This window comes from Struthio camelus, chromosome 4 (genome assembly GCF_040807025.1).
Source record: "Struthio camelus isolate bStrCam1 chromosome 4, bStrCam1.hap1, whole genome shotgun sequence".
In the NCBI taxonomy this organism is placed as follows: domain Eukaryota; kingdom Metazoa; phylum Chordata; class Aves; order Struthioniformes; family Struthionidae; genus Struthio; species Struthio camelus.
The window spans coordinates 70,517,234-70,535,218 of record NC_090945.1 but is presented as its reverse complement, the minus strand read 5'-3'; the positions used below and the strand labels follow the sequence as shown (position 1 = coordinate 70,535,218).

The following is a 17,985-nucleotide window of genomic DNA, read 5'->3' as shown; positions in this document are numbered from 1 at the left end:
GTTCTAAACTGTGCTTGTAAAGCAGTCACCGTATCAGCCTTCTTGGGATGGCTGAGGTAGGGGCAACCTCCTGAAAGGTACAGAGACTTACGGGTCAGGAAGCTGCTCTGTGTCCTGCAAGCACTAATGCACTCAGGCTGTAGCACAGCTCTCCAGTAAGGCTCATGTTGTTGCAGGCAGGGGAGCTGAAAGACAGGAAAGCTGAACAGGATGCTGAGACACTAAGTTACAAATGCATTTTTTACAGTAGCTGGTGCATGCAGTTGGATGGCATACAGCTCTTCACAGCTGTCACTTTGTACTAGCTGTTTTTCTTCTTCCAGCCCATTTATCATTTTACTTTCACAGTGTTCTTCTCAAGTCTTCTCTAAATGTTATGACAGCTTCTACTTTGTGAAATTGGGAAGCTGTGAGAAGACTACAGTCCTTGCTATTCCAACAAAACCCAGGAAAGACATATATTTTTTTTAATTATTGTGACAGCTTCTGCTCTTTTTAGTTCAAATTCTCTTATTTATAAGTTCTGTAAAGAACTGACAACTAGTGATTAGAGGCTTCCACAAGATTGGTAGTAGTTAACGGCACTGTGAATAGTATGGTATCATTGTAGTTTATTGCATTACGTTAATATGATCCTTCATGACTTCTAAGCTGTATAGCCTTTGAAGAAGCTATAATATGGACAAATTCACTCCTAGTATAACTTAGTCTCCTTAACAGCAGTGATGCTGTTTCCATTTTCACCAGAGAGCTGGCCACACCACATATCCAGACAAAAAAATAGAAGAGGAGTAACTAGGACATAGGTAAATCATACAATCATAACAAAATATTTCCAAAAAACATTTTCACCACTGAAGAAGAAACGTTTCCAGAGTTTTCTAGGAGCAGATTTTAACGCTGGACACCAAAAAGATGCACAATGCAGGTCTTACCTAGGTTTGTAGGTTTTCTTCAACCAGTTCAGTCCCACGTGCTGCATACAGTCTCTTAGGAGCAGAACTATCTACGATAGAAAAAAATGATATTTATGATGAAAAAAAAGATAAATCAAACTTTTGAGCAATCAGACCTTGGGAATGGTTGGGAGTGGTTTGTTATCCCTTCCTGGATCAAAAATATGAGCCACAGAACTTCTAAGTAGAATTGAGATTTAGCTGCTTTTTTCTTACACGCAATACGGTTACGTTCTTAAAAAAGTTCCCTGCTGCAATAAATAGTATCAAAATCAGATGCTGGCATTCACTGGCCTAAAGTATTTCTGTCTTGCAATCTTTTACATTCCCTTTTTAATTAGAACTCCCTGGGGATTTAGTGTAAACAGAGGTGGAAGAGTGGACACCCCTTGATTAGATCATTATTAATTTAGATGCACTATCTATCTTGGAAACTCAGGTAACTCAGAAGGCTCCAAATATTGGCTATAAGTTTATCAGATATGCCACTTTTTAAAAACATACTTTTCCTTGTAAAAGGCAGAAATATCCACTAGCAGCTCAAGAAGGATACAGATCCATAAGCACTTCACTGCAGTCTCAGGAGAAATGTTAAATTTGCATTTCCATGAAGTTCTATTAAGAGTGCTGAATTACTGCTGCTGTGGTAGAATAAAGTTAGTTTAAGGTTATCTGCTTGAGGGAACTGCTTAATAAAGTGAATTCAAGGTAGGCTCCCTCAAGCCTGAGGGGACGCAAGATCATTGTAAAACGTACTGCTACCTCCCTTCATTTTTCTACAGTTCCCTTTGACTTATGTGCACTTTTCATGCCTTCCTGTTCAGGAAAACTATTTCATCCCTTCTTTGTTAAGGCACTGTATTCAGCTGTTAAGGCATCTTATTCAGCCCCCCTTGGTCAAATCTTCCTGTGCCAGAACATTTGCAAGGGAGTTCATTCTCACATTCATACTGAGAACAAAACTATCACATTCCTAAACACAGAAATATTTGATTTTACCGGCCCTTTTGCCACCCCCTCTTCTCTCTTTGTGATTCTTACTCATTCTGATTAGGATGTGAACGCTTGCTGAAAGGAGACTTGACATTTACTTGTCTTTTAAATTGCTTGTGTAGTTCGAGGTGCTACAAAATCAACAACAAGGACACTTTCCAGAGGAAACTGAGTCTACACTTGGATTATTTGTTTATTCTTAATGAATCAATGTGGTATCTGACAAGAAAAGATGTTTCTTATATTAGGTATTCTAACCTGACAAACAGGGATTTTAAAGTTTTAAAGTGCTTTTTTAACTGTTCAATTTGTTCCATTCTAAGAGTTATTCTTCAAGAATTTTTTGAGATATTTTGAGATATCTTATTTTGAGATAATTATATAATATTTTGAGATATCTTCAATACCCAGAACAAGCAGATATTGCAATTTACTGCATAAAACGTTTAGGATAACCAGATTTCTTTCCAACATGGAATTTACTTAGTTAATGAATCTGAACAGCAACAAGTTGAAAACAGATATAAAGAAGCATTAAGAGGAAAATAAAACAAAGTGAATAACCTCCCTTGTGTATTAGTTATTAAAAGACCATAAGGGTTCAGATGTGAATGCCATGTACTCATGTTTTTATTATGATTGGAACTCAGAACAAATAAAGAACAATTATCTGCACCTGTCAGGACAAAACTCACTTGCTTACTGAAGGACTATGGGGAAAAAAAATCCTTTATGAGCTAATTATTACTGAATTGTCTCATATGGACACTTGCACTTTTCCAGAACCTGTGATAGGGCCCTTTATGGGGATACAAGCAGTCAGCGGACAGGCTAAGCCAGGTCATAGCCAGGAAACTTTTGTGTTCCTATTATTGTATAGAGGACTTTATTCCTTTTTCCTATTAATATACCAAATAATTCATAGATGTTATAAAGTACTAAAATAAACATTAATGGCATTTACTTAACCTTTCATTATAATTATCAGCTAAACAATCATTTTTCAAATTAAGGATGATACATGACTGACACTAAATATTTTCTTGGTCACTCGAACTAATATGTCCATGAGTGAAGAGATAAGCCACTCCGAAACTCAGGCTTCAGTTCTGACTAACAACCTTGAAACGTTTCCATCATTTCTCTGAAAACGGTATCAGAAAAATTCAGATGATTATGTGCTTACATATTGCTTAACACTGAAGCCTTTGATCATGGAGCAGCATTTCTCAGGTCTTTCAGAACTGCCTAATTCTAGCGGAGAGGTAGACCAAAAGGCTTTTGTTGCATTAAACTTGTTAAAGACAGTTCATCAATAAGTAATTATGGATAATTTCTAGTTAATGGTATATTTATTCTGACATTCCATTGCTTATTTTGGTTAGATTTTGAGATTTGACTCTCTTTTAATGTTGGCTTTTGACTAAGGAAGTTGAATTGCTTCATTTGGAGAGGGCAATAAGGAACTAACTTCACTATTGCAGAGAACACTTAATGCTTTATTACATTATTTAATACAGCGTTAGACACCCACAATTTACACAGCTAGTCTTAGAAACTCACGGGACAGCTAATCCAAGCCTATCTGCATAGGAGAGAAATAAAATACCACATTGTACCACGCAGCCCAGGCGGATGCCCGCTTCCCAGGAAAGCTGGCGCTCCTCCAGCCTGCCTTCGCCCTGCCTCAGTGGTACCGGGATTGCTGACGCACAACAGCGCTGCCCTGCCACGTCGGCAGGTCCTGCTGGCGCCTGTGCCCTCAGCGGGCTGCAGCCCCTGGGGCAGGACCCCTGGCGAGCGTGGGGCCAGGCCAGCCTCCGCAGCGTGGAGCCCCTGGGGCAGGACCCCTGGCGAGCGTGGGGCCAGGCCGGCCTCCCCAACGTGGAGCCCCTGGGGCAGGACCCCTGGCGAGCGTGGGGCCAGGCCGGCCTCCCCAACGTGGAGCCCCTGGAGCAGGACCCCTGGCGAGCGTGGGGCCAGGCCGGCCTCCCCAACGTGGAGCCCCTGGGGCAGGACCCCTGGCGAGCGTGGGGCCAGGCCGGCCTCCCCAACGTGGAGCCCCTGGGGCAGGACCCCTGGCGAGCGTGGGGCCAGGCCGGCCTCCCCAACGTGGAGCCCCTGGAGCAGGACCCCTGGCGAGCGTGGGGCCAGGCCGGCCTCCCCAACGTGGAGCCCCTGGGGCAGGACCCCTGGCGAGCGTGGGGCCAGGCCGGCCTCCCCAACGTGGAGCCCCTGGGGCAGGACCCCTGGCGAGCGTGGGGCCAGGCCGGCCTCCCCAACGTGGAGCCCCTGGGGCAGGACCCCTGGCGAGCGTGGGGCCAGGCCGGCCTCCCCAACGTGGAGCCCCTGGGGCAGGACCCCTGGCGAGCGTGGGGCCAGGCCGGCCTCCCCAACGTGGAGCCCCTGGGGCAGGACCCCTGGCGAGCGTGGGGCCAGGCCGGCCTCCCCAACGTGGAGCCCCTGGGGCAGGACCCCTGGCGAGCGTGCGGCCAGGCCGGCCTCCCCAACGTGGAGCCCCTGGGGCAGGACCCCTGGCGAGCGTGGGGCCAGGCCGGCCTCCCCAACGTGGAGCCCCTGGGGCAGGACCCCTGGCGAGCGTGGGGCCAGGCCGGCCTCCCCAACGTGGAGCCCCTGGGGCAGGACCCCTGGCGAGCGTGCGGCCAGGCCGGCCTCCCCAACGTGGAGCCCCTGGGGCAGGACCCCTGGCGAGCGTGCGGCCAGGCCGGCCTCCCCAACGTGGAGCCCCTGGGGCAGGACCCCTGGCGAGCGTGCGGCCAGGCCGGCCTCCCTGCTAGCAGCTGGCCAGGCAGGGCCCCTGTCTAGGCACAGGGCCAGCCTCTCTGCCACTGCTCTGTCCAGGGCAGGGCCATGGAGAAGGGGGAGGTGCACAGTGACACGCTAGAAGCCACTTTTCTGTTGAACTGGGAGAGCAGTTGCTGCTGCTCTTCACGGGCTGCACTAGCGATGCCTCTCCAGCACAGCTCTGCCAGGACATGGCAGCGCACTGTCCTTCTAGTGGGCATCGTGGTCCTGCTTGTATCCCTTGTCGTGGCTGTCATCCTGGCTTCTGTTCTGACACAGGGAAAGCAGGAGATCAGTCCAAAAATGCTGAAATGGAAGGACAGAGGGACCACCAGAAACCTCCAAGAAGTCATCCTAGGAAGGTGCTACAGCTATGTCATGGCAAGGCACCCTGAGCTTGGGTGAGTAACAGCCTCTGGCACGCGTAACGCAGTATAAGGGAAGTGAACAGAAAAGAGCCATCTACCATCTCCACTGAATCATGTCCTCCAGGTTTGCAGTGGCATAGAGAAATCTGGGGAAAAAAGTTTTAGTCGTGTGGCAAAATGCACCAAGTCAGGCTGCAGCTGGCTGTGCCTGAGCGCTTTCTTAAGGAAACTGCCTGCAGAATGAATTTCCTTCTGCCCAGCTCTGCAATAGAGCAATAGGGCTGAGATTGCATGTTCAGGGTGTCCGGGCCCCGTGGGAAAGGCTGAGTACTGAATAAGGAGTAGCAGGGGTCCCCCTGCAGGTAGTGGGGACACCCAACACCTCGGGCCCGACTCCGAAGAGGTCCCTTAACAGGCACCCATCCACCAGCTGCATGCTACACAGAGGAGGGAAGGGACTGTGCACTGGGAGCAGGGGTGGCGAGGACGGGGCCAGGGCAGAGACGAGCAAAGCCATCCCCTGCAGTAGCAGCCAACTGTTACATCAGCACAGGCATAAAAGCCTGGGTGAAAGGAGGTTGTGAACCTGGAAGAAACGTAGATGCTAAACTACTAACACGGACGCGTCTCCTGGGTGCCGTTCTGCTCAGCAAATTGGCTTGTCTAAGGTGAAGCTCCACATGCAGCTCACCTGGCCCATGTGGCAGCTCTCTGCCACGACAGAAGGGGGAAGCAGCTCCGTTTCCCTTCTCCCCAGCTCATCCTCGAAAAACCTTTCTCCTCTGAAAACCTGGAAACTTCCTGATGGAAAGCCAGGGAAGGGGGTAGGGAGGGAAAGGGCTGAATCATTTCTGTGGCACCACACACCCTGTTTTGGGTCCTGAATGAGCTTCTGCCGGAGATTTCCATTGCCTGGAGCTGAGCCTGGTGGGGCTTGCCTCACAGCTTGCCCCAGTAATATCACATTCCTGGTCTTCGACTTAAAAAGATAATTGCCACTTCACATTTTCATGACGTTAAGCTGAAAACAAAGCTTAAATATATACAGAGTGTGCTTGGATTTTGACTTCTTTTGGCCTCTGCTTGCAGCGCAAAGAATCCTATATGAAAAAGCTGATTTGTGCTATTTGAAGGGAAATGGACCCATGAAATATCATGGCCTGACCCCACAGGGATTTAAGTACATGTTTTACATTAAATATCTAAGTGATTCCAGTTAAGGCGGCTGCTTTTCTGAGTAAAATTTAAAACTTCCTGAAGCTTTTGCAATATAATGTACATGTTTCTAAAAGTGTACATTCATTTATTAAATAAGAATACATTCAATATCTAAATCTGAAATTATTTTGCAAGCCTAATAGCCTTCATTACTTATGCTTGTTTGTTTCGTTCAAATTGGGGTACTGAAGATATAAAAAAATCACTTTTGTGTAAACATGTTTCTAGCCAACTTCACATATGTTTTCATTCACAACTCGGTCTAAATCTGAACCACAAATAGGGCTGGGAATAATTTGTTTAAAGAATGCTTTGAAGAATACTTTTTAAAAAGTCACGGATCCATGGTCATAACTTTTCTAAAATGGTTGTTCTTATGAGGCTATTCTGAATCCAATAATATTTAATAGCTTCAGGAGGACTGTGAGCACTTTCTTTCTTGTAGGTGGAATTATTTCTCTATAGTAGGACTTTCTTTCTTTTACCTATTGAAGAAAAAATGTGAAATGTATCTGAGAGAGACATCACTGAAAAAGGAAAAATGTTCATTTGTGTACATCTGAAATGTTCAGGAACCTCCTGAACAGAAAAACTAAAACGTAGGTTGCTGCCTTTTTTAAGAATCTAATCTTAGATTTGTCATTTCCTACCCTACTGAGATCAGTGTAGTATGCAGTGCAACCAACTGCTTTTATCACTGTCACTTACTGATAATAAAGCCAGTGCCTTTGGGACACATCACAGATCCCTATATCTTTCATCCTATGTTCTTCCATCATTAATGTCGGCCTTATATCTTCCATTCCATGAGATCTTCGGTGTGCTTAATCGAACAAAAGGATTAGGAAAATGGAACTGAAGAACCTCAGACAGGCTTATAAACTGATCATGCTGTATCTTATACTCAGGCCTTTTGTTGCCATCACTCATTCTAGAAGAACTTCACTGCTTTGGTTATAATTCTTCTAATTTCCTCATATTTACAGTCTGCTTGTGCCCTTTCAATCTTATACTAACATGTGCGTTTGTTTAAAAAGCTCTGCTTTTAGTAAAGTCTTGTACATTTTCTCTTATTTTTACTTACCTATTATGCCTTTAAAGGCTTTTTAAAATTTGCTTTAAAATCTTGGATATGACTTAATTTAGACCAACAGACCTCTAGTTGCCTTGATCACTTTCCTTCCTTCTCCTTTTACCACACTTACATATTGTTTGCTCTTCTACAGTCAGAATAATCCAGATCTGCTCTCCTTAACCACAAGCATACATAGACTGTATTTTTTTTTCTCTTTTGACAACCCTTTTGTTATCCTTTGGGTCTAACTCACATATTCCTGCTTATCTTGACTTTCATGTTTTCCTGGCTAAGCCGTTACTTCCTACTTTCATAGCACTTCAAAAGCAATAGCCCAACCAATACAAAAGTGCTTTTTGGTTCCACACCTCTACATTCACTGCAAATGCCAAAAATGTTGGCATTAAGCCTCAGCCAAACCTCTCTCATTATCCTACAACTTCGAGTCAGAGATTAACGTATGCTTGAAGGGACCTTAGTCAGCCTGTTGGTCCAACTCTCCCCCCATTCAAAACACAGCTTACTGGCTTACTGCTTTTACTTCAATTAGCATCTGACATTTCCAAATATTACAGCAACTCTTTGTGCTGAAACATGCCGCTTTTCGATCATTTCCTTAACTTGTGCATCTCTCTTCCACTTGTGTTTTCATGTTTAACAGTAGTATTATACTCTAGTTAATGTATAATTTGATATCTGTAATGTTTTAAATGTGGCTCTGCTGCAAGTATTGTTTAAAGCATGGTGTGGATTAATTTCCCTCTCCTTTAATAACATATATATATGCATACATACATAAAATGTTGTAAGTGTATGTGTATTATATGTGCTCTCTTTTTAACTGTAGAACAAAATATTTTACAGATAATATCATTATCTGCATTTTACAAATGGAGAAACTAAGGCAGAGTTTCCACAGCTGGAATAAACATAACACTTGATAGAATTCCATCAGAGGACCTGAATTGCAATTTTTTTACATTAGTTACAATAGGTTGGTTTTTTAATGCACACCACCAATATCTACTAGCTATTCAAAAAGGTATTTTGTATCAGTCCATTGAGATATTTAAAATGTGCTTATCAGTGGCTATTCAAACAGAAGTCCTGATTAGCATTCACATCTCTCTAAAAGTTACTCAAACAATACATTTTCCTTATTGCAAATACAGCTTCTGATAAACTGTACAAAATATAAATTTTTTCTCTTTACAATGTGCATAATAACAAGGTAGTGTGACATTACTATCTTGTATAATGATTAAATTTTGTAAATATATATGCATAAAAGCAGCTTTGACATTCTCCATTTCTCTGCTTGATTAGAAGAAGAAATACAATCGTTCAATTTGCTTTTGTGATGAGCCAATTTTGCTGTCCAACCTGATCTACATTTGCATTTTAATAAAAGAAGCTGTAAGAATCTCACTTAACCAAAAAAACTCCCCATAAAAACCCTGAAATGCTCTCCCCCTTCTTTATTGGGCACATCTTGCAATGTAAGACAGGGCATGAAATGAGGAAGAACTACAAAATTTGGTTGCATTCCTGAATATGCATATTAAACAGTTTTTATACAAAAAAATTGAAATCTAAGTTCCATCTTTGATAATATTTTCAGTTTTCTGATATCAGCAATATATTCATTACAGTAGTTAGTAAGTGTGATCATTACTACATTTTGGACTGCCATATTTTGAAAGTAGAATAGCTGGCTGGTTTTGAAGCAAAGGTGGATTGGTGACCTGTATTAATAGGAATTTCTAGCATTCTCAGACCTCACAGATGGATTTAACAGGGGCCAGGAATCTACAGTCCCCGCTAAGCGCTGATTTTTCAACTGCAGACTGTAAGTCATGTGACAGTACCACTGACATGCTGATGTACACCTTTACCATCAAGTCTGCAATAACTCTAGAGGATTTGAACACACTAATGGAGCTCTGTACACAGTATGCAATGAGCATGCTCTGTTCATACTCCATCTTTTCCAGTCTGAAATGTGGGCCAGAACCCAAGACCAATAAGGCCACTGGAAAGACTGTTGCAGACTGCAGTAGAGTTTTGTGAATACCTCATAGGCAATCTGATTTTATCCTGTGAGTTTGCTTGTTCTCCAAAATCATCAAAATTTTCAGCCCCTGTATTGCAGTTGCTTGCTAAAGAATAGTTCGCTACTGCTGTGTATACAGCACTTGCTTCTAATAATTTTAACTGGCTGTGTGCAATACAACCCTTAGGATTATTTCTGTTGCTGTTTAGATTACTCTCATCCGTCAGGTACTCTCTGAGGTTTACATGGTGCTTAGGGATAATTTGCACACATACACTTTCCTCCGTTATTCCTCCCGCGCAGAACTCTCTCTCTGCCAAAGTTTAGGAGAAACAGGCAGCGAATGCCAAATGCCTCTAGCAAGGCATTTGCAATATTAGCCCCATTTCTAGGAAAAAAATGCTGATGGTATAGCAGCAGGCTTTAGGGGTATTTTTCTTCCCTGCACATGGCATTGCACAGCTGCATAATCTCATTAAAGATTAGCATTATTTCTTTTCAGCTTCCTTCAAAAATATTGACCTCTGCCAGAAGACAAAGACAAAGCAATAGTTTATCACAGCTCAGTAGTGTTATCTTTTTGAATATTAACAAAAGGTGGAAATTCTGCTTTCTCTAGTCTTCCAAAATTCCCCTACTCATCAACACTAGACATTGATATGTGCTGTACTTTTGTCTGAAAAAAGGCATTAACACTCAGAAGGATTTGACTTCAAATTACTTCATGTCCTCTTTCCTAGTAATACAGACTCCCTCTTGTGGCTAACTGAACACTTGACATCATTTCAGTTTTCATACAATACAAATTTAAATGTACATAAATTTAACCCTGGCATAATCGGAATGGTTTTAGAATACCTTACTTAAATCCTGCCACAACTTTATTTTAAGAAACATTATCTATATGGAGGTCATAGTCACTGAGCCCTGAAACACAAACAGTGCTTCTTTTTTAGTCTAAAATGAACTTACCTTACATTTGCAGTCCAAGAGAGATTTTTTTTCATTCCCAGATAAAGACTACCCCTACCTGACTCAGATCTGCATATTTATTGCTCACTGATCCACTCAAAATAAGACACGTTTGCAAGGACCTACAATTTAAAAATGGCTGAAGTTAAGCCAGTTTATTTTCTGTCTAGCATCTGCCAATGAGATAGCAGCAAGCACAAAGACAAGGAGCCAACTTAGCAAGATATGTGAATCTCTATAGGCCCAGCAATCTTACTGTATCTGATTAAGCAGTGTAAAAAGCCTGTGCTAAAGATTTCAAGAAAAAATAGAATTCAGTAGAATTTCAAGAGATTTTTCATGCAGTGTTGTAGCCATACAATATAGATTTCCTCCTTAAATATAATTAGACCAAATAATGTTGCTTCTGAAGGCAATGGCAAATTCCCAATATAACAAATTTAACATTTTATAGTTCCATTAAATTTAGGAATAACTGATTAACAGTTAGGAGAGCTTTGTCTTCTGACTGCATGATCATGAATGCATTTTTGCCTTTTCATTCCTTTGCAGTCTCTGGAGATAGTGATACACTTTGACCACCCCCCCACCCCCCACCCCCCCAAAAAAAAAAGCACGGCACCATGATTTTGTATGAGATACTGTTGTACCTGCAGTAAGATTTATTCTAGAAAGAAGTTTGGTTTTTGGTGTGTGCTTACTTTTACATTCTGCCTTCATGCTATGCCAAGCATTTTTAATTAAATCTCCTTGTATTTGTTCACTGCTTATTAACACTTTCACACCAAGCATGCCATGTCACAACAGCCATGGTTTGATTCATTGTCACAAAAAAACTAGTTCTACAGTTAGTCCAATGGCACATTATTTAAATAGAATTGACTTATCTTATATGATTATGGCATCATACTCAAACTTACCTGACATTTGATTTTTTAACAAGAACATAAGCCCTGCATAAGAGAAACTTTTGACTGAATCACAGTTGTCCAACGAGTATTGTGTTACTACCTATTACTGCACCCCATCAGAATGCACTGCAGACTTCTAAAGCATCTCAATTTAGTAAATTTAGAACTGCAGAGGATTTAAATTTCCTTTTTTATTTTGGAAAAAAACCCACACTTAAAAAAAAAAAAAGTGGAATTGCTACAGTGACCTCTTGTTAAACAACACTGTTTAACACCTTAATGACCTGGATGATGGGGCAGAGTGCACCCTCAGCAGGTTTGCTGGTGTTACACAACTGGCAGCAGTAGCTTATACACCAGAGGGCTGTGCTGCCATTCAGAGGGACCTCAATAGGCTGGAGAAATGGACAGACAGGAGCCTCATGAAGATCAACAAAGGGAAATGCAAAGTCCTGCCCCTGGGTAGGAATAACTTCATGCACTGGTACAGCCTGGGGCCCAACTAGCTGGAGAGAGAGAGAGCTCTGCAGAGAGAGTCCTGTGGGTCCTGATGGACATGTTAAACATGGGCCAGCAATGCGCCCTTGTGGCGAGGAAGGCCAACAGTCTCCTGGGCTGCAATTAGGAAGAGCGTTGCCAGCAGGTCAAGGGAGGTGATCCCTCCCCTCTACTCTCTCTAATGGTAAGGCCACATCTGGAGTGTGGTGCGTGGTGCTGGGCTGCTCCGCTCAGAAGAGGCATGGACACACTGGAGCAACAGGCCACAAGGATGATTAAGCGGATTGGAGCATCTGTCACACAAGGAGAGGCTCAGACAGCTGGGATTGCTTAGCCTCAAAAAGCGAAGGCTCAAGGGGGACCTTGTCAATATTTATAAATACCTGATGGGAAGGTATAAAAAAGACGAAGCCAGACTCCTCTCAGTGGTGCCCTGTGAAAGGACAAGAGGCAACGGGTACAAATTGAAATATAAGAAACATAACATAGTTCTGTTTTTCATTTCTGTACACACAGCTGCTTACATTTGCCCATTTATAGCAAGGTCCTATGTATCTTTTACAACTGTTTTTCCCTAACTTCGGTATGAATGACTTTGTTCCCTCTTGTAATTTCTTAATGACTAAGATATTATGATTATAAATGTTAACAACTGTTTGGGTCTCACTCAGAAGTACAATTCCATAGAAACATGCTCTAGTGAGCTTTAATGAGGAATGGGAAAATATCATTTAGTAGAAGCAGTAGAACTTCAGGATTTAGAGCGAAGGTTACTGGTTCTATAGCTGGTTCTTTAAATGACTCCTTGTGCTGTTTCAGGTGAGATTCATAACTATTCTGTGCTACAAGATGGCGCTCCATTTGAGCTTTATTATCATCTCTCTCTAGAGGCAGTTAGAACGTTAGATCAGAAAGAAATAATTTCCTTTTTAGCAAGAGACAAGCCAAGATGGCAGTGAGTAACTAACATTCGTTAGTTGTTGAGATAATTAGTAGTCAACATATTTATTTCTCCTCCTCTAGTGTACGAACATCAATGCCTGTCTGAGAAATGCCATCCAATTACAAAATTGGATGGCAAATCTCATATTTAGTTCTGTGCAGATTTACCCTCCCAGACAGTAACTCTAAAGTTTATGAGTGTGATGGGAATTCTGGCGGGAGATGAAAAAAGATGTGTTGTCCTATCTCCGTGGCCAACATCAATGTACTTTTGAAGTAGAGCAATGCAATGCTGTTGGGCTCTGATTCTGTTGGGAATTTAGCTCTCATTTTGGCAGTCCTATGTTTCCTTATCTGCCCATTGTCTAGATCTACTTATAGACACATATAAATGACGGCTATATGACTCTATGTTTCTCATATTCTCAGAGAACTTAAGTTTATTTAATAGTGGTAAGAAATTTTGTGGTTCTTTGTGCAAGATTCTATGGGATTTCAAAGCATTTTTTGGTATTTGGGATAGTCTAGACATACCTCACGACCGAGGTTTACCCTGTCATCATATCTACAAAAATCTCCTTGCATAAGCAGTGACAATCATCTCCTTTGGTTTTCATCCCATATGACAGAGAGAAGATCATTCTAGCTATACTAGCCCTCTACAAATTAATCAGAAACATCTGTTGATGAAGCACTTTTGTACTTTAATTTTATGCAGGTGTTTAGTCAAGTACAGTTGTTTATCCTCCAGTCATTTAGTTACATTTTCTTCGCCTTCTTTCTTGTGTATTGATTTCACTTTGGCTATACAGAGCAGTTACTGATGGCTCTCTAAATTCTAGCAACACACTAGGATTGAAATTACATAAGTTTGGATGAGCCAATCTAACAATTCACTGTTGCTGAAAGGTGGAATCCCGTACCTTCCCACCTCTCCCTGCTCCCCAACCTTGCTTCAGTCCTGGAGCATATACAATCTGTAAAGATGTCAGTGAAACGTACCATGTTCAGAGGTGGCTTGGTGATGGGATAGTTCAGTCGGCATTGCTAAGGTATGGTGAAAACTCAAGAACTGTTTAAAACCTCAGAGCACTGTGGGGAAATACCACTTTGCTTATCCACAGGGATATGAGGGATAAATTCTTCTTCCTTCAAAGGTCAAACAGAAATCTCCTTCATGTCTCCAAGAGTGAAAACAGATGCTAAAGATGCAATGTCTCTTCACGGAAGATGACATCAAAATAAGGTATCGCTAAGGAGCTCACTGACAGTTCTTCTAAATCTCCAGTCTACTGCCCTGTCTTTGTCCTGCTGACACATGCCACCAATCAGGGAACTCTCCTGACTTACTGCATTTATGCCACATCCCAGCAGTTTTAGTTCTATAAAAAAAAAAAAAACCCAAGTACTTCAGATCCTTGTTACAGAAAAGAAGTATCTACAACTGCATTAAACCACTGAGTATTTCGCTGTTGTCCTATACTTTTATTTAGATCATTCTTGTGGAAGTGTTTTCCCAAGATTAGTATTCAGAATTAAGTAATACTAAAAATAAATTTTCTAATCAAGATGGCAGCTTAAATATGTTCCCTCTATCTCTGTTGATGACATGGCCCTCACTTGGAAACTTCAACTGTACAACAACTACAACCCTCTGTCAAAAAGCAGTCTAGATGGGACTTTGGCCCTTCTAAAGACTGCATCCAGGTTATAGAACATAGTTTAAGCTATCTTCCACTTAAGCAGTTTGATTTTTCACCTAGGAAAGCTTAAACCTGGCCAGCAAATAATCTGCTGATATAGATGAACTTTTCACTGATTTAAAGCTGCCACTTCTTGGCTCAACACCTCCAGAAAGGGTGACATCACTGAGTGTCATCTTGGAGCATCAATTCCCAACTTGCATAAAATACTTAAGGGGCTATAAACCAAGGCCATAAGCACAGCTGCCCGTGCAATTGTCTTGTTCCTGCCAATGGTGACGGACCTCAGTGGCAAGGAGTTATCACTTGTTGCCTGTCATTCCTTGTTTCCTCACAGGAACAAACACAGCCCTGGGGCACACACAGGAGAAATCACATCTCATACTTCTTGTTTCAGACCTCTGGATGCCTCACCTGTGCTGTGGGGAAATCAGTTATTCTGCCTACAGGCAACCTTTCCAGAAGTCATCTTTCTCCAAGGCAGTTTTGGGTCACTGTCTCTACCCCCAGCCAGTTCCTGCAATGCCTTCTTTACTGGCCTCTGAAATATTTAATTAACAGAGAGAGAGCAATACTAATAAAATCAAGTGTGTTTCTCGTATTGAATAAAATAGATAGGTTACTTTAAATATTAAGAAGATGGACACTTTATATGTAATTAAACTAAGTGGGTAGTGAAATGCTAGTGCTTATTGAAGACTTTGAGGGTGACAGTTCAGTTTCATGATTTTTTTAAATTAATTCTTGTCCTCGGTAATTTTTTCCCCTCTCCATTCCTCTCATGCTAAAACCAGCAGCTAGTAATCTCCTCAGCTGTGACTATGTATTGGCTGACCTCTCTTCACGCACATTTGTCTAATTTCTAGCACAAAGGTATCTGATGGGAGATTTTAGATGCTAGAATAATAGTAATGAATCTAATCCCTTGTATGCACTTGTTCATTTTCTGATTCAGTGATCTGAAGATAAGTCAGACTGTCACATCACATAAAATGCACACATTTAAAGTTGATCTCAGCTGCCCCTTCTGATGATGTCCTTCTCCCACTTGATGGCAGTGTTCACCTTACATTTAACACCTCTCATAAGCTTCTTAAACCGATTGCAGGAATTCTAACTACCTCAGCTTGGGTTGGGCTCTGCAACTACTCCAAAAAACTACTCCAAACCAGCAGTGAGACATGGCAAATCTTGAAGTGGGGAAGGGGCAGCAGAAGGAAAAACAAAAATATGTAGGGGGAAAAAAGATAGCAAAACGATTCCAGGTTACAGCAAGCTGCCCTTCAACACAGACATAAAAATAAGGTTCATTGCATGATTTCTGACCACATAGAGACATAGCTACTCAAAAGGTCAAATGAAAAAATAAATTGAATACGAATGTACAAATAGAACAGCAGCAGCAATTCACCTGAAAGAGGTAGATAATCTGATACATAGCATAGGTGAGTCTGTTAAATGCAGAAATATTGCTACAACATTCAGATCCTTTGATATGCAATCTCCTTCTAAAACACATGATCTTCAGTCTTTTACAGATAATGCCTTAAGATAATGCCTTAGACCCCCTAGCAGACTGTGATTGTTCTTATGTATTTGAGGAGCTCTGATAACTATAAAACTTATCGCTGACTATTTAAAGAGCCATATTTCTAAGCACGTAGGTGCTATCTGCCTTACTATTTTGGTTAGCGGTGATAGCAAAGTGGGAGGGAAATTTGGGTAATTGCATGCACAAGGCAACAAAAAAGCCACAGGTCACAGTCATCTTGACTGCAACTTTTCTGCTGAGAGTCACAGCCTCCACAGAGGAGCTTTCTACATTTCAACTGCTGACAGTCGGGCCTGTGAGGTTTAATACCTGCAGAGGCCAACCGTGTAACAGGTCCTTCAACTCTGGGGCTTGTTCACAGCTCTAGCTTCAGAGCCTCACTACACACACTGCAATTAAAGTCTCAGTTTGGCTTGAAGAGATTGTCATGTTTTAGAAAGAAAAGCTCAGGACCTTAGAAAAGTCACCACTGAGTATAGGGGAGACCATATCTCACCAGAGAAGCTTCCCCTGCCTGGTGGAGTGGTTTGAACCATATGATCAGATTTGACTGAGTTCTCCAGAACAAAGCCTGAAAATCATTTTCACTCATAAATTCAAAATGGGTCCCATACTTCAAGCATGTCTCCCTTTTTCAGTAAAAACTAGAGGCAACATACACCAAGGAAGCACTGCCCTTCATAAGATATTCTTAGCATCTGACTGATGTCAGGCTGGTGCTGAACTGAAAACAATGCTCTGTTCATGGAGTAACTGAAACCACCAGGGATGAAATCCATCCTTGACATTATACCAAATAGATCAATTTCAACTGGGGATGAAATTGCCTTGTCATGTCCGATTAAAGAAAAAAATAAAATTACAAATTGAAGAAAAAAAAGAACTATATTAATAGCAATTCCCCAGATATCTCCATGCTAACTCATTTCTTTAAGTGAAAGGATACTCTCTCAAGGTTAGCCAGACCAATGTACTGATATGCAAGAGATAATGATTCAGAGGCTGTCCATTTTTCTAATACATACATTAAAGTTTGGCTGCTAGAATAGCTGCTAATAGAAAAATTCTTGGCCCTGGTTTCTATTTGATAGATTAATGTGATATTCAATTAAAAAGGTAAATGGACAGAAATATGCATATTCATGGGAAAATGCAACTTCTACCCAAATGTAAGGACAGGATATGCTGTGACGTATATGTAACATTTGCACTTAATAAGGAAACATAATGGTTATTTAATGGTTATTTCAATCTGTATCCCAGCCATTATTCGACACTATACTCAGTGAAGTATTTACAGTCTCTCTTTCCAAAAGGACATACGGCCTGGTCCTGCAGTCCTCACTTTCAGCTGAGAAAGGGTTAGAGATTCAGTCCCCAAGTTTACAGCAGGTTTCACAGTATTCCTTTTAAGAGCATTAATTATTATTTCACTTTTACTAGCTTTACCCAAATGTTATTCACAGAAAATGATGCTTGAAAAAATGAAACATAAAATTTGTGTATACTTATTTTACGCCTCAATAAACTTGCCTTAAACATTTTGGATTCTATAGTAGAATAAAAAGGCCTTAAATATTTCATCATAAGCAAAGTTAGCCATATCAGAGAAATAGCCTTCCAACAGCAAATCAATGAATTATTTTTAGTGTTTTACAAACACTAATGTTATTAGGTGAGGATAGTGAAAATGCAATATTGTTTACCTACTGTATGTATTGTTTACCTGGAAGGTCTGTGTTTTATTTTCTAAAATAATGCTGGAATGGCTTAGCCTTCCAGCTAAAAGTCCATCTTAATGCCTCAGCTTTCTTCTGTGTGGTACAAATAAAAATATCCTACGGACTACCAGCTGTAGAAGAGCTTCCCCCCTATTCAAAAGCTGAGCCCTACAACTTTATGATATTAAAAATAAATTTTTGCTCAACTCTGCCAGGAT

General features: G+C 41.5%; 1 protein-coding gene across 4 annotated transcripts in view; it reads left to right on the top strand.

Annotated features, from left to right (window-relative positions):
- The first annotated feature begins 4,863 nt into the window (after positions 1-4,863).
- LOC104143030 (ADP-ribosyl cyclase/cyclic ADP-ribose hydrolase 1) overlaps positions 4,864-17,985 on the top strand; it is a 28,024-nt gene continuing 14,902 nt past the window's right edge. For all 4 annotated transcript variants that reach the window (XM_009673279.2, XM_009673280.2, XM_009673277.2 and 1 more), the window contains exon 1: positions 4,864-5,155. In XM_009673279.2, coding sequence (XP_009671574.2) covers positions 4,917-5,155 — 239 coding nt within the window. In that variant the 5' untranslated portion in view covers positions 4,864-4,916. The remainder of the gene's footprint in view (positions 5,156-17,985) is intronic.